This window comes from Mastomys coucha, unplaced genomic scaffold (assembly GCF_008632895.1).
Source record: "Mastomys coucha isolate ucsf_1 unplaced genomic scaffold, UCSF_Mcou_1 pScaffold18, whole genome shotgun sequence".
In the NCBI taxonomy this organism is placed as follows: Eukaryota; Metazoa; Chordata; class Mammalia; order Rodentia; family Muridae; genus Mastomys; species Mastomys coucha.
In genome coordinates, this window is record NW_022196900.1 from 77,944,208 (window position 1) to 77,969,373 (window position 25,166).

General features: G+C 37.7%; 1 protein-coding gene across 10 annotated transcripts in view; it reads left to right on the forward strand.

Moving 5' to 3' along the window:
* Scmh1 (Scm polycomb group protein homolog 1) overlaps positions 1-25,166 on the forward strand; it is a 130,741-nt gene that overhangs the window by 38,311 nt on the left and 67,264 nt on the right. For 2 of the 10 annotated variants that reach the window (XM_031378485.1, XM_031378491.1), the window contains exons 2-5: positions 2,112-2,238; positions 10,789-10,851; positions 11,291-11,314; positions 20,839-20,909. In XM_031378485.1, coding sequence (XP_031234345.1) covers positions 2,226-2,238; positions 10,789-10,851; positions 11,291-11,314; positions 20,839-20,909 — 171 coding nt within the window. In that variant the 5' untranslated portion in view covers positions 2,112-2,225. Of the gene's footprint in view, positions 1-2,111; positions 2,239-10,788; positions 10,852-11,284; positions 11,315-11,349; positions 12,471-13,858; positions 14,084-19,809; positions 19,953-20,838; positions 20,910-25,166 lie in introns of those variants that run through there. The other 8 variants (XM_031378493.1, XM_031378494.1, XM_031378487.1 and 5 more) reach the window with 7 other exon arrangements.

The following is a 25,166-nucleotide window of genomic DNA, read 5'->3' on the forward strand; positions in this document are numbered from 1 at the left end:
GGGTTCTGATGATGGTAAGTGACCTTGGTTTGTGTTGTTTATTTTCTTACGCTTGCCCCCCACCCCCCGCCATCTTGTTAACTCTAGTGCTACCTGCCCTTGCTAAATCTGACTGTAGCCTGTCCTTCCTGTGATCCTGGTTGTGTCAGAACGCCTCAGTCAAGCTGTCTCTGTGATCCTGGGATCCTGGGATTGTTAGATCACCAGGAAGTGTGGCTTTCTCTGTGTGTTGTGGGACTGGCTGCGGAGTATATCAATTAATTTATTTTTTACACTCCATATTTCATTCCTTGTCCCCCCTTCATCCATCCTGACTGCTCCACATCTTACACCTCCTCCCCAAACCACCTCCCAGTCTCCATATGGTTGTCTCTACCCTCTACCCGACCTGACCTCTAAACTCCCTGGGGCCTCCAGTCTCTTCAGGGTTAGCTGCATCATCTCTGAATGAACAAAGACCCGGAAGTCCTCTACTGTATGTGTGTTGGGGTCCTCATATCAGCTTGTGTATGCTGTCTGTTTGGTGGTCCAGTGTTTGAGAGATCTCTGGGGTCCAGATTAATTGATTCTGCTGGTCCTCCTACAGGATTGCCCTTCTCCTCAGCTTCTTTCAGCCTTCCCTAGTTCAACAACAGGGCTCAGCTGCTTCTGTCCATTGGTTGGGTGCAAATATCTGCATCTGACTCTTTCAGCTGCTTGCTGGGTCTTTCAGAGGGCAGTCATGATAGGTCCTTTTTTGTGAGCTCTCCATAGCCTCAGTAATAATGTGAGGCCCTGGGACCTCCCCTTGAGCTGGATCCCACTTTGGGCCTGTCGCTGGACCTTCTTTTCCTCAGTCTCCTCCATTTCCATCCCTGCAATTCTTTCAGACAGGAACAATTATGGGTCAGAGATGTGACTATGGGATGGCAACCCCATCCCTCACTTGATGCCCTTTCTTCCTGCTGGAGGTGGGCTCTATAAGTTCCTTTTCCCTACTGTTGGGCATTTCATCTAAGGTCCCTCCCTTTGATTCCTGAGAGTCTTTCAACTCCCAGGTCTCTGGTGCATTCTGGAGGGTCCTCCCCAACCTATTTCCTGAGGTTGCCTGTTTCCATTCTTTCTGCTGCTATGCTGTGCTTGCAGACAAGAGCCTAGTAGCATGGTTGTTGTCTGAGAGGCTCTACCAGCAGCTGACTGAGACAGATGCAGATACTCACAGCCAACCATTGGAATGAAGTCAGGGACCCCTGTGGGAAGAGTTGGGGGAAGGATTGATGGAGATGAAGGAGATGGCCACCCCATAAGAAGACCAACAGTGTAAACTAACCGGGAGCCCTAGGATCTTACAGGGACTAAGTCACCATTCAAAGAACGGACATGCGCTGGTCCATGGACCCCAGCACATATGTAGCAGAGAATTGCCTTGAGTGGTCAAAGTGGGAGAGGATGCTCCTATTCCTGTAGACACTTGATGACCCAGGGAAAGGTGATGCCTGGGTTGGGGTGGTGAGGTGAGGTGCAGTAGGTGGGAGAACACACTCTCAGAGGCAGAAGGAAAGGGAATGGGCTGAAGAACTCTTGAAGGGTGGACAGGGAGGGGTGGACAACATTTGCAATATAAATAAATATTAAAAAAAACAAACCAAGCAAAAAACTTATGATTTTATAAATAAATATATTCTATATATCTGCAATTTCCCGTACACTGGCCACTTCCTATCACTGTGATTTCATTTTATAGTAATTACTACCTTATAAAATCTATTTCCAAATATGTTCAAATTGTGGGGTTAAGGTTTCAAATTATGTATGGTATAGTTTAACTCATAATCCTTATTAGTAGGTTTTTGTGACTTGGACTTTCTGGTTTTATTTGGTTAGTCAGAAGCTATGTTTATTTTCAACATTTGCATAGAAACAAATATAAAAATATTTGTATTTATTTCTGAGTGTAAAGAGTTCATTTGTACCTGTTGTACTTGTTATAAAATACCTATTATCTGCAATATTCTAATAGCAAAAAATAGGTATTGAAATACATTTTTCTTAATAGTGCATCCAGTATTAGTACTTAGGTGTCACCATGGAATTTTAACCATCCTCTTTCTCTCCACTCCCTTTCTTTACAGATGGAGAGATTACTACACAGAGAAACTAACTTGTCAGAGGTCAGCAAGGTATAGGTGGACCCAGGAATAAGTCCCAAGCTTCATCACTCCTTGCTTAGTTTTAGTCCATTGACTATGCAGCCTAGTGGTAAGTATTCACTCATACCATCTTATCAGTAACTAGAATTAAGGAGACCTAACAAAGATGGAGTTTAAGAAATTTCTTGTTACTAATTAAATTTATTATCCTTTTTGTCTTAGAGTTTTATTGCTGTGAAGAGATACCATGATCAAGGCAGCTCTTATGAATGAAAACATTTAGTTGGGGTTGGCTTACAGTACAGAGGTTTAGTTCATTATCGTCATGATGGGAAGCATAGCAGCATGCATTGCAGGCAGACATGGTGCAGGAAGAGCCAAGAGTTCTACATCTTGATCTGCAGGCAGCAGACTAGGGGTAGCTTGAGCATATATAACCTCAAAACCTGTTCCCACAGTGACAACTTCTTCCAACAAGGCCACACCTTGTAGTAGTAGCACTCCCCAGAAGGCAAAACCCATTCAAACCACCACACTTTTCCATTTAGTTTATTTTTTGTTTTTGTTTTTTAAATTTTTGTCATATTTTTTAAAATTTATAAAATATTGTAACAATAAAAATGAGTATTATAAAAATTGTTTGATATAAAACAACAATCAGTTGAACAGTCTTATGTAGATGCTTGTCTACAGCAATACTGACAATACATACATTTTTCTCAATATAAATTTTAAATAACTCCAAACATATTAACTGTATATTTTAAAATAATACATCACTACTAGTATTTTTTTAAATGAACATAAATAAAGTCTGTTTGTTTGTTTGTTTGTTTGTTTGTTTTGCTTTGTTTTTAGTAGAGCTTAAAATCTTGGCTCATACTGTGGTACAAGCCCAAAATAAGAACAATTTTTAGGCATTGGAGTTCATTGTAATAAGGTTCAATGACCCTCACATCACCAAAGGATTTACCTCCATCATAGCTAAGCTAAGAGTTGACAGTTCTGCTGTGCCACCAAGGAATGAATGTAGACAAGATTCTAAGATACAGACTTCCTACTATGGTCAAAGCTATTTGACTTGAGTAATTGTCTTCATTCTCAGCCCACAGAGAACAGGTTACATTCATTTATGAAATGGTGTGTGTATTAAGATGATCTATACATGAAGACATTTGCCAACTGTTTCAATGAACAATGGTTCTGCTTGGAGGGTGGCACAGACATTAGGTGAGGGTAAGAATTTGGTTCAGTGGCTCTGATAATTTGGAAAAACATTCAACTCAGAGAAAGAGTAACTTATAAAGTCCTCTTCTTCAAACTTGATACAATAGTTACAAACATCAAGCAAAGCATTCAGTCTCTTTATTGTTCTCTTACAAGCCACCTCCCAAGTTAATTGTCTAAATTTCTTTTGGCTGTATAAATACTTTTGAAATATGTAAGCTGTTCTGAACACCATAGTATAGTATAAAAATATGAAATAAATAATCCTAATAGTAGAGAGACTGAGATAGGAGAAGCATGGTTTCAAGACCATTATGTGGTACCCAACAAGATACTGTCAGGTACAAACAAGCAGAAAGTGTATGTGGATTGTAAAATATTGGACCTATTTCTCCAATTACCAGATTAGAAAGACCACTGGATAACAGCCAACAAATTTCCAATTCCTCATATTTTTGGATTTCAATTGATTAGGATATGTTGGTAATACTAATTTTCATATTAAGATATTTAGAAAAGTAATTGTTCCTGTTATTTTTGTTGTTAGAGGTGGAATTAGGTTTGTGTGGGTTTGTTGAAAGATTACTTTCTTGCTTCTTCTAGGGTGTAGTTTTGCTTCCTTTTGGTTTTTCGAGACAGGGTTTCTCTGTGTAGCCCTGGCTATCCTGGAACTTACTCTGTAGACCAGGCTGGCCTCAAACTCAGAAATCCACTTGCCTCTTCCTCCCAAGTGCTGGGATTAAAGGCGTGCACCACCACAGCCTGACATAGTTTTGCTTCTTATGTTGGTGTTTTCCATCTATTATCCTTTGTAGGGCTGGAATTATGGAAAGATATTGTGTAAATTTAATTTTGTCATGAAATATCTTGGTTTCTCCATCTATGGTAATTGAGAGGTTTGCTGGGTATAGTAGCCTGAGCTGGCATTTGTGTTCTCTTAGGGTCTGTATGACATCTGCCCAGGATCTTCTTCTAGCTTTCATAGTCTCAAGTGAGAAGTCTGGTATAATTCTGATAGGTCTTCCTTTATATATTACTTGACCTTTTCCCCTTACTGCTTTTAATATTCTCTTTGTTTAGTGAGTTTGGTGTTTTGATTATTATGTGATGGGAGGAATTTCTTTTCTGGTCCAGTCTATTTGGAGTTTGTTAGGCTTCTTGTATGTTCATGGGCATCTCTTTCTTTAGGTTAGGGAAGTTTTCTTCTATAATTTTGTTGAAGATTTTTACTGGCTCTCTAAGTTGGGAGTCTTCACTCTCTTCTATACCTATTATTCTTAGGTTTGGTCTTCTCATTATGTCCTGGATTTTCTGGATGTTTTGGGTTAGGAGCTTTTTGCTTTTTGCATTTTCTTTGACTGTTGTGTCAGTGTTTTCTATGGTGTTTTGCCCCTGAGATTCTCTCTTCTATCTCTTCTATTCTGTTGGTGATGCTTGCATCTATGACTCCTGATCTCTTTCCTAGGTTTTCTAACTCCAGTGTTGTCTCCCTTTGTGATTTGATTTCTTTATTGTTTCTATTTCCATATTTAGACGGTGGATGGTTTTGTTCATTTCCTTCACCTGTTTGATTGTGTTTTCCTGTAATTCTTTAAGGGAATTTTTGTGTTTCCTCTTTAAGGACTTCTACTTGTTTACCTGTGTTCTCTTGTATTTCTTTGAGTGAGTTATTTCTGTCCTTCTTAAAGTCCTGTATCATCATCATGAGAAGTGATTTTAGATCTGAATCTTGCTTTTCCGGTGTGATGGTATGTCCAGGACTTGCTAGTGTGGGAGAATTGGGTTCTGATGATGCTAAGTAACCTTGGTTTGTGTTCCTTTATTCTTACGCTTGCCCCTCACCATCAGGTTATTTCTAGTGCTACCTGCTCTTGCTTAAATCTGACTAAATCTGGCTTAATCTGCCTGTCCTTCCTGTGATCCTGGTTGTGTCAGAACTCCTCAGAGTCAAGCTGTCTCTGTGATCCTGTGATTCTGGGATCCTCTGATCCTGGGCGTGTTAGAGCGCCTGGGAGTGGACCTTCCTCTGGGTGTTGTGGGACTGGCTGCAAAATTTGCGCCCAAGGTCTGCTCCCATTTAGTTTATTTTTAAATTTGGTGTATGCATCTACATGCATGTAGGTTTGTGCAAATGAGTGCAAGTTCCTATAGAAGTCAGAAGAGGGCATTGGATCCCCTGAAGCTGGAGTTACAGGAGTTACAGTCACCTGACATGGGCATTGGAAACCAAACTCTGGTCTTCTACAAGGGGAGTAATTGCTTTAATGGCTGAGTCATCTCTCTAGGCCCCTTTCTTTTTCTTTATACCTATAATGCCTTGTTGTTGTTAACATGAATTTTCCAAGTTGGGAAAGGAGATTGGAAGTTTGACTTTTCAAATAGCTAAAACTATTTTCCTATTTGGCCAGACTAGAGATTATTAAGAATGGGAAAAGAAAGAAAGAAAAGAAAAAACTGGAATTTAATGAATTTCCTGTCAGTGTGAGCACCACAATCTAAGCATTTTTTGTTGTTGGCTTTTGTTATTGTTTGTTTATTTTTTTAATTTTTGAGACAAGGTTTTATTATGTAGCCCAGGCTAGCCTGGAGCTCACTCTGTAGATCAGGCTGGCTTCAAACTCACAGATTCCTCTGCTTCTGCCTCCTGAGTGCTGGGATTGAAGGGATACTCTACCATTCCCAGCCCTTCACGCTAGGCACTTACTTTCTTTTTATTTAAGTATAATAAAATATGCAGCCATTGCCTTGCCACACTGAAGAACAGCTGTCTAACTTGGTGTTCTCCAGTAGAAACCAGTGCAATTGTATATGTAATTTATAATTTTACATTAAAAAGATAAAAAAACAGGGAAATTAACAATATATGTAATTTTTATATCTAAAACATTATTTTGACATGTCGCCAATATAAAAGTCTAATAAAAGGGTGTTTAGAATCTATTTAACACATCTTAATTCAGGTCCTAGATTTATCAGAAATACCTAATTTGTATTTATATTTTAAAAATAATTACAGGCTGGAGAGATGGCTTACCAGTTAGGTGCACTTGCTGTTCTTGCAGAGGACATAGGTTTGGTTCCTGGTAATTACATAGTGGTTCACAACCATCTCTAGGCACACACATTGTAAAAACATGCACGCAAACACTCATGCACATAAAATAAGTCAGTCCAAAAAAGAAAACAAGGATCACAGTTGGAAAAGTAAGTTCACATATCAAATTTTGTTCTAAATATATTTAAAAGTTTTCTCAAATATACATAAAAGTATTCTCAGTAGCTACAGTCAGTTTTTTAAATTTCAATTAATGAAAGTTCACAAAACTGCACACATATGCACCTCTTCAGTGATTGCAGCACATTGCAAGTACTGGCCAGTGGCTGCCATGTCAGACTGGGCAGCACATGCAGCACTTGGCTCTTTCTTTACTCCCTTCACTTCACTGCTTTACTTTGCTGTCAGGATTCCAGCTCCAAGACTCAACAAAAGTATTGACTTTCACTTACATTCTTACCCTTTCACCCCTTCCTTTATAGAACTGGCTCTTCCCCTCATGTCCTCCTCAAGTCCCCATGCTTTGTTTTAATATAATGTCTACAACACTTTAATGTGTATTTTTGTGTCTTTCCCCTTTTCTAAACTAAAAAGTAGGTATCTCATTATTTTTTGAGTTCTCATTACCTAGCACATGGCTGGGACCTATGTGTTGTCAGTGAATTTTCATTCTAAGCATGAATGAATAGAATTTTAATAAGGAAGTAGCAGACAGTTTAGAGATTTATTTTGAAAATAGTACATTTGAAATTTAATTTCAGTATCAAATTGAATGACATAGAATATGAAGATCTCACTGTTTTTCTCTCCATCCATTCATTTCATTGAATCAGATGTATGTAATACAACAGAAGATATGGCATAATCTATGCAGATTAGTAGCTCATAAGCAGGATGGACACATACTCTTAGACACAAAGACAAAAAAATGTATCCATTGCTACTTTGTCAGTATCCAAATGTTCTTTAGTGCTTAATGAGAATTTAAATGTTTACTAGGATCTTAATAGTTTAGTTACTTCTCTTGTCCAACCTGTACATTCCTTCTCAGCTTGGAAAGTTTTCCAAAACTTTGGTAATAAGTGTCCATCCAGCCTTTCTCCTTGCTCATTCTAGGGTATGACTAACCACAGGGCAAGTTTCATTATCTAAAAGTTTCTGGCACGTATCTCCTTGCAATGAATATTCCTCAAGATACCTCAAATAAGGGTCTGGGAAAATGGCTCAGCACTTAAGGGCACTTGCTGCTCCTCCAAATGACTAAAGCTTAAATCCCAAACCCATGACATGTGACTCTCAGCCACCAGTAACTTTAGATCTATGGGATCTGATACCTTCTTTTATATTTATTAATTTATTTATTCATTTTACATCCCAATCACAGAATGCCCCCCTTCTCACAGTTCTACCCTACACCTCTCCTCTTCCCATTCTCCCTTTCTCCTTAGAGAAGGGGAGCCTCCCCCTCCCTCATGAGTACTAAACCACCCTGGCACATTTGATGCCCTCCTGACCTTCATAGGCACCCATATACACCTGTGTACAGACCCCACACACATACACATACATGCATACACACATATTTAAGGAACCCTGCATGAGCAAGCGCACACACATACATCTGAATAAATAGTAAAAGAAAAAACTTAGAAAAGATTCCTCTAATAAAGTTATTTTTTTAAGTCCCAGGTGAGCACATCATAGACTATAAGCTAGGGCAAGGGTTTTATCTGCTTTATTCAGTGGTTTTCATATTTAGAGTAATGACTGCTAAATAGCAGATGATAACTATCTGCTGAATGAATAGACCCACATAAGCATGTTTATAGAGGTTATTTTTACTTTTCTTATTCTTTGACAACTTCATCCATGTATAGACTTAATTATAGTCATTTTACCTGTTTCCCTTGCATATTCACTTTCCCTCTTGTGCTGAATCCTTTTTCTTCCTAACAAGTCCCCCCTCCTACTTTCATGTCTTCTGTGCTTGCATGAGCATAAGTAGGGGTTTGTTTACTGTAGTATGAGCAACTTTCCACTGAAGAAAATGACATTTCTCTCACTAGCAGCTATCAACTGCCAATGGTCTCTGAGGTAAAGGGGAGGCCTCATGAACCTGTCCTCCATCCATGATAAAATGCTGGTTGGCCCAGTCTTGGCTGGTCTTATTTAGATAACCACAGCAGCTGTGGTTCATTGGTGCATTGGCCATGTTGTATTCTTAAGACTTTTTTTTACAGCATACCTCTGCATCCTCTGACTCTTACATAACACTCCTTGAGTCTTGGAAGGAGTGGTGTAAGTGTTCTATTTAGAGTAGTAGAACACGGATGCTTATTCTTGGCACGTTGACCATTTTTGAATCTCTGCATTAACTGCTTCCAGCACCAGTTAGAAGCCTCTCTGACAAAAATTGAGAACAATACCAATCTGTGGCTATAAACGCTAGTAGTTAGAAGGCAATTTGACAACTTGTCCATTTAGCAGAGAAGACTTGTAAGTTTTCCTTTAGGGCCTATGACCTGCCCCAGTCATGGACTCTTTAAGTAGGTTTACAGTGCCAGGTACAGGCTGCCTTGTGTGGATGTGCCTCAAATCAGAAAGCCACTGCATGACTATCTTGGTAGGTCACTACTGTACCTTACAGGGTTCACAGGTAAGTAAGACTTGTCATTTGCTCTTACTCCCTCAGCAGCCTGCATGGCACCTTCTGACACATTGAGAGCTAGCCAGCAGGAAGGAAGCTTCCAGCTCAGTTTCAGTTTGAGTTCTTCGTGTTCTGTAACTGTGTGGTATGTTTACAGGATTTTCCCATCAAATTCTGATGGGCATCCAAGAACTGGCAAAAATCTGTATTTGTTTTTCTAAGGAGTTTAGAAGGCTCCTGACCAAGTAAGGAGGTGTCCTACTAAGTATTATTTCCATTTATATGTGAATTAACTTTTTTTTGTAAAATGTTACTATCTTTCCTTGCTCTTGCCCCAGCCAATCCTTACTGCATCCTAATTTCTCACCTTTAAAAAGATACTGATAATACCAGATATGATATATATGAGACAGTTTGCACTGGCCTCATACATGGGTACAGTAGAAGTTAGTTGAATCTGAAGTAAAATTAATGCAGAGCCTTCCTTCATCTGGATGTGTGCCCTGTCTCCTTCCCAAGCAAGCTAACAGTCGTTGGTCATTAGATGATGAGTTGAGGACTGACTTGGCACAGGTAGGGCTTTCTGAAAGCTACCCCATCTGAGTGTTTTTGTGTGTTGACAGAGTACTATGTTAGATCCCAAGCATACTTGATAAGACTCTGTATAGCTTGTTTTTTGAAAAGGGTAGAGGCGGGGAGTTTGTTTCCTCTGTCTGCTTGTCTCAGGTTCTGCTTCACAGTCTGGATCCTCTCTAGAACTCCTGTGCTGCTCCTGTAGCAGTCTCCTGGCAGATGGTTATGCTGATCAGTGGGGTGGCTTTGGCAGCCTACTTGCTGCAGGAAAAGTCAAGGTCCATTCGTAGACATTTGCTGGTGTGTACAGAAATCACCCTCTGTCAGTGAGTAAGGAGTTAACAGGAGCGTCTTAAAGCTGTAGCACAGCAACCCTAATTATTCTTCTGTCAACTATATCTTCTATCCTTCCACTCATGCAGATGCAGCTTCTAATCTGCCACCTTACCTGGAAGTTCTTAATTTGAACTTCCAAATAACCATAGGAAACTGATTTTGTTTTCTCCTTTCCATACAATCTGGGAAACTAGCCCAAGGAATGGTACCATCCATATTTGTTGGAGGGGATGGACAATCTAACCCAATCTAGAAACTAAAAAGATATTCCTAGAAATTTTAAGTGATCCTAGATCTAGTCAAGTTGACAATAATAACCATCAAAAGGCTATCTCTCACCAACTTAACATCCAAATATATTACTTTAAGCCTGTCCCATAGGCTTATGGAAATCTGATAAGGCAAAATGCATTTAGTCCAACTTAAAAAATCCCCAAGTCTTGAACAGATCTAAGATGTAAATGTAGTCTTTTAACCATGAACACCTTTAAGCAGCTTCTATACTTCCAATGCACGCTGGCACAGAATAAATACTCCCATTCCAAAAGGAGGGGATGGGAGCATGCCAGGGAAAGAGTCAACCAAAAGAAGCTTGAACCCAGGGAAGACACCAAAACCTGAAACACTTGCCTTTTTCTTTTATTATATAGAAAAGTGGAACCGTTTCAAATAAAACCTTTTTCTCTATTTGTATTATTTTCTTAGAATGAAATCTCTGATGTGCATTTCTTTATTAAGAACTACTAATACATGCTGCACGAGTACTGAATCTTTTATTTTCTTTCCTCATGACATACCCTTATCTCTTTCTGTAACAATAGACTGGAATGATGTGAAAAAACCTAAGTATGGTCACTTGTCAGAGTCTGCATCTCAATATCAAGGTAAGAAAATTCTATTTAGCATGAAAAATTGTATTCAATCTCTCACCATAAAAGTTGTTCTTAGAAGTCTGCATTTATAACCAACTGGTTCCTTAAATCAAAAGCATATATTATCATGTATAGAGGTGTCTGTCAAAAAAAAATCTATTTTCTTTTGATCTGGAAACCTAGATTCTGAGTATAAATAATCCCAAATTAGTGTTATTGCTCTAGGCACAGTTGCTTGGCCTCTGTGTTTCCATTTTATTCATTTAGGCTTAAAAGGAAGGCAAAATTGAATGTTATGCTTCTGCAGTTATTAATAAGCTCTTTTAAAATGAAATAATTGTACTAGATAAGCTTTGAAGTCTCTGTTTCATACCAGAACTTTACCTTTCTATCATTCTGTTACAGTCTGTTACCTAATGACCTATGGTTTAACATTTGTTGTCTTTAATAGAACCTGTTGACATCCTGGAGCTAGGTAAGATATTTTTCTTTTTCTGTTAAATAAGGGGACTTATTAGACCAGGGATTTGATTGTAAGTAGTTTTAATCCACTAGGAAAAAACTCCATGTGTCTTTGTTTCACAATCCAGGAAACACTGTTTGCCTAATTGGCATGTAATTAACTTAGGTGTCATATCAAGTCCCACTTATCAGGAGGTTACAAACCAAGATAACAAAAAGGGAAGGAGTATGGTTAATTATATAGAGTATAGGTAAGACAGGAAGCCAAGCCTAACTGGAGTAACTCCTTAATCTACCAAGTCCACACTAAAGCAAACCTCCATTGTTCATAATACATTTAGTGTGATTTTTCTAAAGGAAATTATTAATAGGATATGTTGAGCCAAAATTAAACATAATGATATCCTTCATTTATAAACTGCATAAAAAAACACAAATACATCTGTTTAAGTAACAAGTCAGACTGATACTGCATTTAGTTTTTATCTTGCATAGTATATTTCAGGACTAAGATTTGAGGAATAAAACTAACGTTTATGGTTCTCAGTGAGCTTTTAAGGTTTCTACATAAACACCAGTCAGTTTCATAGGGTCCTGTGTAGCACATAAGTGTCAATATTTGCTCAAGTATTTTGATACATTTTGTTACTATGATTCCATGTGTTCAGCAGTGTTATAGTTATTGTCCACTCTCTTCTTGTTGTCTTTTCTTCCTATAAGATATTTCTTTCATTCCTAATACAAAAAAACAGCCAAACAGAAGAGTAGAGGAGGAGTCCAAGGGAATTCCTGGTTTCAACAGAGCTGGCTCTGCCATGTAGTCACTCTGTGGCTCTGGTCCTTAATTTTAGTATTAGCTAGATGGGAATTATAACTTATCTTGTCCGGTCACAGGACTGGAAGATAACATGAGTTAATGAATGTGAAAACATCCTAAACCTTGCCTATTCCTTTACACTGGAGAATTGTAATGTTTTTCATTCTTCTCAGCAGCTGAGCTCACATGTTAAGTACAATCTGACATTCTTTGAAATGAAGCATTATGAATGTGGGCTGAAGAAATGAATGAAGTGAAATGATGAAGGGCAAAGTACCTGGGATTTGGTGAACAAGTAACAGATATTACTTCATTCTTTAGCGTTTTCCTCAGGCTTTTATGGCACTAATGTGTAAGTGGGAAAACCATAAACATGGAGTTGTGCAGGCTGGGTTCAATTCCTGTTCTCTACTCCACGCAAATTAATCTTTCTGAGATAATTTCTCATCTTTAAAATGAACTTGAAACAGAGATGCTGAGCTAATCTAACATCGTCAGGCAAAGGGGGCACAGTTGTAGCTTCTGCTGATTTTGGTCTTGTTGCTAATTCGAATCATGGTAACAGTTGTACTCACTTCACTGCCTTGGGCATGTTGTCAAGAGTATGTTTACAGGGAGTTTTGTTACTCATTTAACATGAAGGATATCAGTTGGCAAGGGAGTTTATAATTTGAAAGTACAGTTTTCCTTATGAGAGTAATTGGTGTCACAGGTGTATTCTCCGATATACATTAAAGCTTCATGATCTATTTTTCCCATCAGAATTGAGAGTCAAAGACTTCCAAAGCCTTCATTCTGAAAAAGACTGTAAAATAATGTGCTTTGGAGGGCTGGGGTATAACTTCATTGATAGTGTGTTTGCCTGGCATGTCCAAAACCCTGATTTGATAAGAGTAATAATTATTATTTGCTTTGATATAGCATTTCAAAATTTGACACTTCAGATTGCTTATTGAATATCTTGAGCACCTCAAATTGTTAAGAATTTAATTGCCTCTTCAGGTAAATTGCTTCATATTAGATGGGTATATCTGTTGAGCCAAACATGTTTCTTCATACTTTCTGTTAGCCATGTTGAACCTTTGGGCCATACAGAAGAGAGTCTGCTTTCTGGTCCTTAGAGAGCAGCTCCAGGTATGCCTTCTCTCTGCTGCTCTGCCACTTTTATAGTGCAGCCACTGTCACCTCGTGAACCAAGGTAACAGTGCAGCTAGAATGACTGCCCCCTAAACATATGAGTATTGTATTTCTTCTTAACATGGTGCATTAGTTCTTTGTCTTGATGTTATAGCAGAATACTTGACAAAAGCGAGTTAGGAATAAAGAAGGGTTTATTTAGTCTGACTTCATACTCATGAACAGTGTGTGTATGTACAAAGCAGGGCAGTAGTGGGGTCAGGAGCTTCAGACAGCTACCATCTCCACAAACAGGAAGCAGAGGCAGTTGAATGCCTCTACTCAGCTAAATTTCTCCATCTTATGTATTCTCGAATCCTTTGAGTGGTGTTGTTTACAGTTAGTGTATGTCTTTCCACCTCAATTAACCTAATCTAGATGAACCTTTACAGACATGCCCAGAACTTTGTTTGTAGGTCCTGTTGTATTGACTATATTAACCATGTAGTATAAAGGGTCCTTTAATACCCACACTTTTTCAGTCTATAACCTCTTTTTGAAACTTTTCTCTGAAACAGTTTGCTTTTGCTTTGACTCCTGCTTATCTTATCCTTTTATACTTAGGAGCCCGAATGTTATTGCCTCTGGGAAGCCTTCCACAAACCTTCTGCGTGCTCCTACAGCACCCTCCACCTCTCCAAGTGCAGCCCTCACCACACCTTTCTGCCATGGATCACTTAGTTTCTGTCCCTCACTAGACTGAAGCTCACAAGAACAAGGGCAATATTTTGATCATGGTTGTATCTGCAGTGCCCAGCACAGTACTGTAAATAAGTCTTGGAAAAATGGGTGAGGAAATGACTCTGAGAACTTGCTTTCTTACTCGTGACTAATGTTAATGGATTGTTTCTTCCCTTGGTTGACAGGTGACATACTTTCAGATCTCTAACACAAAGTCACCATTTTAATTCTTGTGTGCTCTTTCTTTCTCTGAGTCAGGCCAAACTTAATGCCCACATGTGATGTTACTAGGCCAGGACAGAAGTAGGACTTGTGTGCTTCTTTCTTGCTTTCATTTACACAAAAATTTTGACTAAGCTGCAGTAAACTTCAAGGCTCTGTGTTTAACAATGAGGGTTGAATAAACAGCCTTCATCCATCAACTTTAAATAGCTCCTCACAGAGATATGACGGGATGAATATGAAAGGAGTATAAAGGAGATAAGGAAAATCCGAAGGCTTTGCAGATAAAATCGTGGTTTTGTTGAGTGACTTTCAATGTATAGTGGTGGTATGGTACAAGGTAGTTAGATGTGAGGTGATACGGTAGGAAGCCAAGCCAAGTATCCAAAAGTTTGTTAAGCTTCCATCTAGCATAAGTTTTGTGATTCTGAGCCTGTGAAGCCTCTTGAAACCAGACCTTTCTCATCCCAGATTCCTTGCCTGAACTCTGCAGAAAGCATAGCAAAGCCTCTTTCTTCATTACCTGAAAAGAAGAGTAGCATCGCTCTAGATGCTTTATTTCTATTACAACAGCACTTCAAGTGACCTTCCTCCCTCTTTCTGTTTTTCCTCAGTGAGGAAACTACATGAAAATGTTTTCAGTGTCACGGCTAAAACTTTTTTGTTTTGTTTTGGTTTGTTGGGCTGGTTTTGTTTTGTGAGGTTTTTATTGTTGATGTTTCAGGTTTTGTTTAAATGTTTGGTTTTTGTTTTACTCAACCTTCTGCTCTAGTCTCAAGGCAATTGATGAAAGACTACAGACTATCTCACTCATACTTCTCTGTGCATGAATTTTTTAAAACCCCTAACCAGATGGTTGGAATGTATATTAATGAACTCTTAGTGTGTTGGTTCAGGGAGATGAGCTGCCACGTGGCACTTCCTTTTTTAGCCAGGGTATTTAAAAGCACTTTGCTTTTAGCTAAGAGATTTCTCTGTGGTATATTTGAGAAACACTAATAATACAAGTTATTTTCAGAAGTTATATTTTGGTTTGATGTTTTATTTTTATCTGATCCATTAAAATATCAATCTAATAATTTTGAAGGGTTCTGGATGATGCTTTGTGAGTACTGTTTAACATTAGACATTTTAGAACAACTGGATTTTATTAGAACTATATATGCTACCATTTAATAATTGTCTGGAAAATGCCAAGAACACATAGTATGTAAGGAATGAGTTATTAAAAGACCCTATTCAAGCAAAATGTTTAAATTTATTATGAAATTACTTGAAGCAATGTTTCTGATGCTGAGATAGACAGATTAATGAGAAGAACAGAATAGCATCCATAAATAGATCTAAGAATGTATAAAAAATTAATACAAAAGCAAGGCAATTTCAAATCCATGGAGAAAAGATGGTTTATTCAGTAGATGATATTAGAGCACATTTATTAGGGAAAAAGTAAAAAAGGAAAGCCAGATGCTTGCCTCATTTATTTTATAAACTAAATCACAGAAAGATTAAATACTTACATATAAAAAATCAAAACTGGAGACATTCTTGAAGAAAAAAATGAATTAATATTTTTTTATAATATTGAAGTGAGGCAAGTGTGGTATAAAAATCAAGAAGCCATAAAAGGGATTGTGGAAAAGCATAAGGGCAAACCCTACTGAATGAGACAAGCATTTTAATGATCTAGATGAAGGACTAATGTTTGCAAAGACCTTAGACTCTGTAAGAAATGGAAGCTTGTTAGTAGAAAGATAGCTAAAAAATAAAAACGAGTTACTACGCTTCTAAACGTCTTCAACCTTATTAGTAATCAAAGAACTGTCCAAAAAGTATATTAGCATTTCCTTTTGTTTTGTTTTGTGTTATTACTGTTAAGATTTATCACTTTCCTAGCACATGAGAAGCTAAGGCAGCAGCACTGCTAGGTTGAGGTCAGCCTACAATAAGCACCAAGCTCTGGGTCAGACCGGGCTATGTAAGTAAGAACTAGAAATTGTCAAAACATAATTTTAGCAAAGGCCTGAAATATATACTTATATACCTTATTTTCTTTATCTATTCTTTGAGAATTTTATACATGTATACAATGTGTATACAATCTACCATCTCTTCATTCATGTACTTATGATAGTAGTAGAAATTAGACTATTTATAGAGGATATTTCAGCAATATATATTGTGCCAAAACCTAAAATATCCAGTTTGTCTGTTAATCCTCCTCTTTGGTATTTTCCATAGGAAGACCATCTTAGTCAGACTTTCATCACTAACTAAAACCTGAGAGTAGGAGGAAGCAAGTGAGGGCTGTGGTGTGAATGTGGCCAAAATGTATTATATGCATATACAAAGTTTCCTAATGAAACACATCGTATATAATTAACATATGTTAATAAAAGCATGAAAAGTTAAATAATAGACAAATAACCAAGAGAATTTAAGGAGGAGAGATTTATTTTAGGTTGTTGTTTCAAAGGTTTTGGTCATGGTCAGCTGGCCCTGTTGCTTTTAGGTGTATGGGAAAGCAGATCAAGTATCAAGAAGGAGGAAAGGAAACCAACTGTCTCATTGTAAACAAGGCAAAGAGGAGTAACAGAAAGGGACCAGAGACTATATAAACCCTTCAGAGACACATGCCAAGTAATCAGCCTCTTAACTAGACTCTTCTACTGTTTGACCACTTCCCAGGAGTCTGCTGACAACCTCAGTCTATCAATAGATTAAGTCATTGATGAAGTCAGAGTCCTCAGGACACCTCATCAGAGCCCAGCAAGACGCTTTAATAAGCTCCTAGGTGTCTCTCAGTCCGACCAAGTTAACAATTAAGATTAACCATCCCGGGCTGGAGAGATGGCTCAGCAGTTAAGAGCACTGACTACTCTTCTGCAGGTCCTGAGTTCAAATCCCAGCAACCACATGGTAGCTCACAACCACCGGTAATGAGATCTGATGCCCTCTTCTGGTGTGTCTGAAGACAGCTACAGTATACTTATGTATATATAAATTATAAATAAAACTTTAAAAAAAAAAGATTAACCATCCCAAAGATCATTTTAAAAGTACAGATGAGTACACAAAGATAGGCACTAAGACCTCCGGTGATACTTAAATGACCATCACAAGTTGTTTGGATCTATCAAGTTACAGGGCATATACACAATGAAACAGTGTTTTGACAGTAATCTTGGAGTAGAATTTCTAATCTAAAGACATTGATCACTATTACTGCTCTTAAGGACTTTCTACATCTAAGTAGAATGAAGTAGAGTTCTTAAAGGGAACATAACCAGAATAGTAGCCAGTTAGAGTAGCTGATGCGTAAATCAATAAGCTTGCTTCTTTGTTTTTTACATCATCTTTCATACCACTTTATTCCCTCCTTTCAAATGTTTATCATGTTTTTATTTATGTGCTAGGTGTGTTTTATAAGCAAACTGCAGGGCCAACTCTATAAGGGAGGCATTTCTGCTAGTGCCTGCTATGAGAGATGTCCAGTGAACACGTGTTGGATAAATAACTGAACACTCAGATTACAATATTTGAATGTTTTAAATAACACGTGAACACTTTTAAACACTTGTTTTATATGTGCTTAAATTATACTATATGTCTGTTAGTAATACTAGTCAAGTGATTGCAGATCCCAAGATGAACTAAATTTCCCTTTCCTGGGGTTGGAGAGGTGGCTTAACAATTAGGAGCACTTGCTGCTCCTGAAGAGGACTTGAGTTTGGTTCCCAGCCCCAGGTCAGGTGGCTCATCTGTAACTCTTACTCTAAGGAGATCGGAAGCCCTTTTTCTGTGACTCTGTGGTTACCCACACACATGTGTGCATACTCAAACACTGACATAACACACATAATTAAAATAACAAAAATGAAATATCAAAATTTTCCTATACTACATTCTCATTCTACCTTGTTAAACTTAATTACAATATTACTTGTGCAAGTAAGTTTAATATTCTGCTTATCTAGTAACAAAGTGTCATAACATTTAACACAGTTCTTTATACTTGAAAGGATATTATGTATTTGTTAAATGAATTTAACATACAGTTGTATGCATTATGTATACAACTTTCTCCATCTTTCAGATGAGTAAACTGAGGATTGGAAGGTTAAATTTGCCCAAGTTATTTGCTATAAAAGCAATATTTTTTGACTTCCAATATATGTAAAAATACCAGTAGTCCATGAACACAACTTCAAGTACGAGAGTCCTTGAAACTACTGAGTGAAAACTTTGAAGAAATAAGAGCACTTAGGAACATGGTTTTAGAGTCAATAAGTTAGACCCTGTGTTGTGAAACTACGGTTGGAGGTCCATACTGAGTCTGCCAGCTGCTTTTATCAAGGCTTCCTAGATGCAAGCCTTCAGTGTTATTTCCAACTGTCTGCTGCCTAAGACACACCACAGTGGCTTAGTATAAGAGCTGTGACATGGACTAAGTGGTTTCCATAGCATAATAGTTTTATTATCTTTTTTTAAAAAAACTATTGATATATACCTTGTTTACTGTCATTTCTTTTGTGATTATTTTAATGCTTGCAGATTCGGAAGTCATATAATAGCTGATTTCATGATAAATGTGAAAGAATGTGTTTAAATAATCTAGTTAGGATTCTCTCATTTCTTCCCTCTCCTTCTCCCCCTACCCTCCTATCACACCTGTTGATAACCCAGGCAATCAAATAGAAGAAAAAGATTGTGGTTCAAAGCAATCAGCCATCATGGTGGGTGAGCTGTTTTTAACAAAATTCCTCTCTACTTTATGCCTGGTGTTTCTGGGCTTTTTACCTTATAGCACAGGAATTGATTAGCATGGTTGATATGTGTGATAGGGAACTGTAACTAATGCCATCATAATTCTTAAAACCAGAGGCTCTTGGGTACTTCTGATCAGAACTCAAGCTAATAAAAACAATTACCCAGAATTGGCCATCCCTTTTAACCTGGGCTTCCTAACACATTAGTTATGAGCCATATGTACATTTTTCAATTATTTGAAGTTAAATAAAAGTTAAAATTTAGATGCTTACACTAGTCACATTTAAAATGTTCAGAAGTTGTATGTAATATGTAGCTAGTGTTATCTTACTGGATATGTAGTTCATTTCTGTCTGCACAGAAAAGTTGAACTAGACTTTCTGCTCTAAATGGTAGAGAGCTTAAGGGTCTCAATCCAGTGAAATCCAAGATTTAAAATTTGACTTAAATCTTTCATTTGTAAAGATGTAATAATAATTTGCATTGTTTTCTTGTCCTAATAGCAAGTAATGATAATATTATTCAGTCTTCAACTTAAGACCTTCTCAGCTAATAGTTATTATAATACTATTAAAATTGAATTTTGGTAACCTCTTTAAATCCTCATTCCAGAAAATTACCCTCTCATTTACAATATGGGCTGTCTAGTCATGTTGCTTAATCATTGACTGGCTTGTGAAGTATTTCAGAACTGATTAGGATTTCTGGCCAGACTTATTTGCTTAGTTAAGGATGGTGGGAAAGGGACAAAACAGCAGGTATAAAGTCGACAGAGTGCGGTCTTGGCATTGTCTTTGTAGTGATTTAGATTTCATTATTCAGTGATTCATTTTTATTCCCAGCATCTAGTGCTTTTTGCATGGCCCAAAGGGGCCCTGTGCTGCTCCACTACAGAGGAAAATTCAAGACATGCTGGTTTGCTACAGTGTTTTAGCTTGTGAGAGTCTCTGGGACCTTCCCTGCTCCATCATGGGGTCACCTCTAGGTGGGTATTAGGGGGAAACTGTAAACTGCTTTAACTTTTAAATAAAGAACTTGGTAATCTTTTTGTCATTCAATGATATTGTATATAATAGCCTATGCCTTTCTATGTTGTCCTGGGCCCAGGATACTGTCAACCTTAGATTGCTTCTCTAGTTCACTGTTCTTTACCCTTTGAGATACTTAAGGCAATATCAAGAGACTAAGAAATTCTGTAGACAGCCAGACTTCTTCCTTATTGTCACCAGGACTGCTTCCCAAGCCCTACTTTGGGCTAGATTATCAGATTCTTTTCATTCCGTACAACATTTGGTGCCTGGAGTAGCAATTTAACACGTGAGGACTGGAGTGTATTTATCTCACTCATGTTGCTTTCCCTCCCCTGAAGTCTTCTTGCCATGTCTCTAGATAGTCTTTGCTTTGTACTTCCTAAGCTGTGGTGTGGGGTTGAACCATATTGGGTGCTAAATCATGCTAGCTGACAGCATTTCAGGGCTTCTCTAGGAGTCTGATTGTTCAAAACGAACAATTCTCCCACCACCTTCAGCCTTTTCTGCTTCTCTGGTTCAGTGTGTAGAAAGTTCTAGCTTTCTATGGGCTTCTTGGTACCTCTTTACTACCCTACATAGGATATACTAATGACCCTACTTCAGAATTTTCAGTCAGTATAGGGACTAACATGAAAAACAGCGAATATCATCTGCTTTTAAAATGTTAATTTAAAAAGACTCACCCAGGGCACTTGGATTCTTCCCTCTAAGATCACCTTTGATTGAGATCAAATAGGAAAAAAGTCCACTAATGGCTTACTTGATGTGTAGAGTGCAGTGCATCCTAAAAGCGTTCTTTAAAGAAGTTGACTGTGATAGAGATTTCTATTTCCTTTACAGGTCATTTTACCTGGGACAAATACCTAAAAGAAACATGTTCAGTCCCAGCGCCTGTCCATTGCTTCAAGCAGGTAATTGATTTTCTCCATGGTTAGTAGGTGGGAGATAGTGTTTGTGGTGCTTGAGGAATCGGAGCATGAAGTTGGAGCCCTTTTGACTTCTTACCTAGGGATCCCAATGTAAAATTTTATGAGGATGACTCAAGTAAAAGTTGGACACTGAGTTTTACTTAGCACCAGGCATCTCCCCGACTTCATTCCAAGTGACACCTTCTTTCCTCCAAAGTTATTCTGTTTTTGATTATACTGAGTCCTTTTTTTTCTGTAGCTCTTAATTCAGAGAGCTAGAAAAGACAATTGCGGATTTTAGATGGTTCTTGAATGCGGAGCAGTGTTTTTCTGTATTCAACACTCTGCCACAATCTTACTTTTCTTTAAGAACACTGAACTCAGTCTTACTGAGGGACATTTTGGAGTAATTTAGAGCTTCCCATATAAAATTAAGTGTTCCAGACAATGTGTGGGTGGTGTTGTGATGTCAGTGTGTGATAAGGTTGGTGAGTGAATTAGTGCACTGTTGCTAAACTGCAAGATGTCACAGGTTCTCTATATGTTCTTTCTTTAGTCCTAAACTACTCCTTATCAATGTTTTAAGTTTTATCTGTTGTCTAAAAAAAAAGTACATATTTCCAGTTATTTGAGATAATATAGTCTAAATTCATATTTTTACTTAAAATATTCTTCAGTCAAAATATACTAAGTGATAGCTTTCAAGTCACCAAAGATCAGGCGGCTGAACGGTGATCTGAGAAATGGGAAACAAATGAGCTAAGCCTATGGGATTTGCCTTTTCACTGCCTCAGTCCAGATCATCTTCCAAGGATGGGGAATCTTGGGTTTAGCCAGCAGAGTCCCTAATTCAAGTATATGGAACAGGAATCCAGACACATTAAAGTAGCTAGAATTTACAGGGACATGTGTCAGAGAAGATGAGTGTTTAACATAACTAAACCCAACAGGTGTAGAGAAGATTGTCTGTAATCATTCAGGAAAGCACTGCTGCTGAGTTAGGAGCCTACCTACTACCTGATGGGAGTCAGTCCGAATTATTACAGCGGAGCTCCTGGAAACCTTTCATTAATTGGGCATTGGGAGGACGCCTTTGATAATATGAAACAGTCATCTCTGAGCAGTGTTCCATTCTTTTCATTAAAAAAAATCATAAAAGCAATACTTGAAGGGTTCAAACTGCCCTTGGAAACTTTATCTAGAAACAAATAACAAGAAATCTATAGAAAAATAAAATGCCTAGTACTTAGTGTTAAAATCCACAGTGCCTAACATGCAATCAAAGATTATTAGGCATGCAAAGAGGCAGAAGAGTGCAGTCAGTAGTCAAGAGAGTAGTTAATTGATTCAAATGACTCAGGACCACACAGAAAGCAGAACAGCAGGTAAACACCTTAAACTGTTACTTTAATGATAAGTTCAAAATGTAAGTAGAAAAATGAAATATATTAAGACTGCCAGCTATGTGTAAAATTAAAAACACTGGTTAATATTAATGTTAGAAGAAAATATTAAGCTCTGAGACACAGGAACAGGAATTATCCAAAGTGAACCACAGAGAGCAGTTCAGATATAAATGAAAAGAGAACAGCAAGCCACGACTTCTGCTCACCACATAGATGTGTAATTAGAGTTCCCAAAGAGAAAGGAAAGAGAAAAGAGTATGTGAGGCTAAGCTATTCCCATACATTTTTTATATGGCAGTGATTTAAAAGAAGACATGGAATGGGATAAAGATAATGGAGCAAAAGGGATCTCATATACTGTTAGCAGAAATACACAGTTGTTGGCAGAAAACATCAGACTGCTAAAGGGGAAATCACCCTTAGAAATGAATAATTTAACTAGAAAATTTGCCTCAATATTAAATTAGCATTTTAGTCAATGATTTAAAATAATCCAACAAGATATATAACACAAGAGAAACTTCCACTTAGAAATAGTAGCCAAAGGGGTGAGGTGAAATTACATATAGAAAATATCTGACCAAAATATGCTCACTAAAAAATTAAAACTCATAAAAGGAGGCACTGAGGTAATGGCTGTAGCAGTGAAATGCTTGTTGCTCAAATTTGAGGATCTGGCTTCAGATTCTCTAGCACCAAATGAAAAGCAAGCGTGATAGCCTGTGCCGTGGCAGACATTAGGGTGGAAGATGGTAGGGAAAGCATCCTAATGTCAACCTCTGAGTTCACATGCATAGGGTCAGGAAGCACACACACATGCAATAAAAAGAACGATTGAGGAAGACATTTGACATTGATCCTCAGCCTGTACATCATACTTACACATGTGCACACACATGCACAAACATAAATATGTACACATGCAGTACACCACATATACAAAAAAAAAAAGAAAAACTTCAGAAACATAAACTTCTGTGCTTCAAAAGCCATACCCAAAATTTGTAGAAGGATTAGGAAAGAAACAAATGAAATAAAGGCTAAAAGAACACAATGGATATATAAAATAATCCTTTGAAAAGATTAACAAGCCTTAACCAAAGGAACAGTGAGGGCCCAGATAAAATTCCAGATGAAAGTAGAAACATTACAACTTAAGAGTACAAAAATTCAAAGGGTTTAGAAATTATTTTTGAAAAAATAGGAAATTCTAGTAAAATTGAAAAGTTTCAAGACCTATATAACTTACCAAAGTTGAACCAAGGAGCTATAAAAACCAGAAAGATGGCACAGTGGGTAAGAGCACTTGTATGAGGACCCACATGAAAAGCCACACATGCCGTGTATGCCCATAACTCCTGGGCTGTGGCTCTCTGTGACTGGCTGTCTACCGGCTTAGCTTCAGGTTCAGTGAGAGACTTTCTCAAGAAAATAGGCGAACAATACTGCAGGATACCCACTGGCCTCTTCTGGCTTCTGCATGAATACGTGCTTACACATACACACTTACATTATACCTCAGCATGCCCATACACACTCCAAAGTGTAGTTGATAATAAATAATATTGAAAGATTGAATTAGTAATAAAAAGTCTCACTAAATAAAAGCCCAGGATCAGATTGTTGCTGAATTTAATGCAGGTTTTAAAAATCTCTTTCTTTTTTATGTATGTATGTATGTATGTATGTATGCATGCATGCATTCCAAGTTGGCCTCAAATACCCTATATAGCTGAGGATGACCTTGAACTTCTGATCCTCCTGCATCCACATCCTAGTTTATGCAGTATTGGGAGTTGCATCCCAGGACTTTGTACACAGTAGGCAAGCATTCTACTGACTGAACAACATCCCATGCTCCTGAATTTATCCAAACTTTTAAAGATCTAACACTAATGCATCTCAAATCGTGAATGAAAATAAAGATCATTGTGTGTATGTTTACAACAGGGAAACAAAGGTGAGATGTAAAGAATAGCAAATCATACTTTGTTTGAAATTGTTATAATGTTATCTAGCACCTGTGTGCTGAATTTTAAAAACTAGAAATCAACTGAGATGGAGGGGACCCTTCTCAGCCTATTCTGTTCAGCTTGAAATACCAGTTGCCAAAACCTTGACAACACAACAACAAAAGAAAACCATAGAACGATAAGCCCTGATGGACAAAAATGCAAGTACACTCAAGAAAGTACTTCAAATTAAAACCAAAAGCTTGTCAGAAAGATTGTCCACCACGTTCAGGTTGGTTTGTTTCCAGGGATGTAAGAATGGTTCAGAATATGCAAATCAAATACTTATTATATAATATATGCATAATACATTACATACATGGGATGAATTATAAGAATCATGATCAGCTCAATAGGTGCAAAAGCAGCAGTATAACATTTAGTGTTCTTCATGATAAAAAACCTGAACATATTAGGAATAGAAGGATTGTACCTTGACATAACAAAGCTTCTATCTGACAGACATTTAGGCAGCATCCTACTGAATGACGAAAACTGAAGGCATTTTCTCAGAATCCATCCTGCTGTTGTGGTTTTCATGGCTCGTAGAAGTCTTAAAATTTAGTATCGCCACAGTTCTTATGTAGTCTAATACTAGAAATTTTAACCAGAGCACTTAGGAAGAGACAGAAAGAAAAGTCAATTATCCTACTCTTTGCAAATGATGTAATTGTGCCAGAGGTGAGGGGACAGAGGCATAACTCCATACTGTTGCTCTCAGCAGCCTGTGGAGTTCCCTGATCTTTTAAGGACCTTGACTCAAAACAAACTGGGATTCCTGGCTTTGATACAGAAAAGAATTTCAGAATTGAGCATTATGAAACAGTTGTTCATTTTTATTA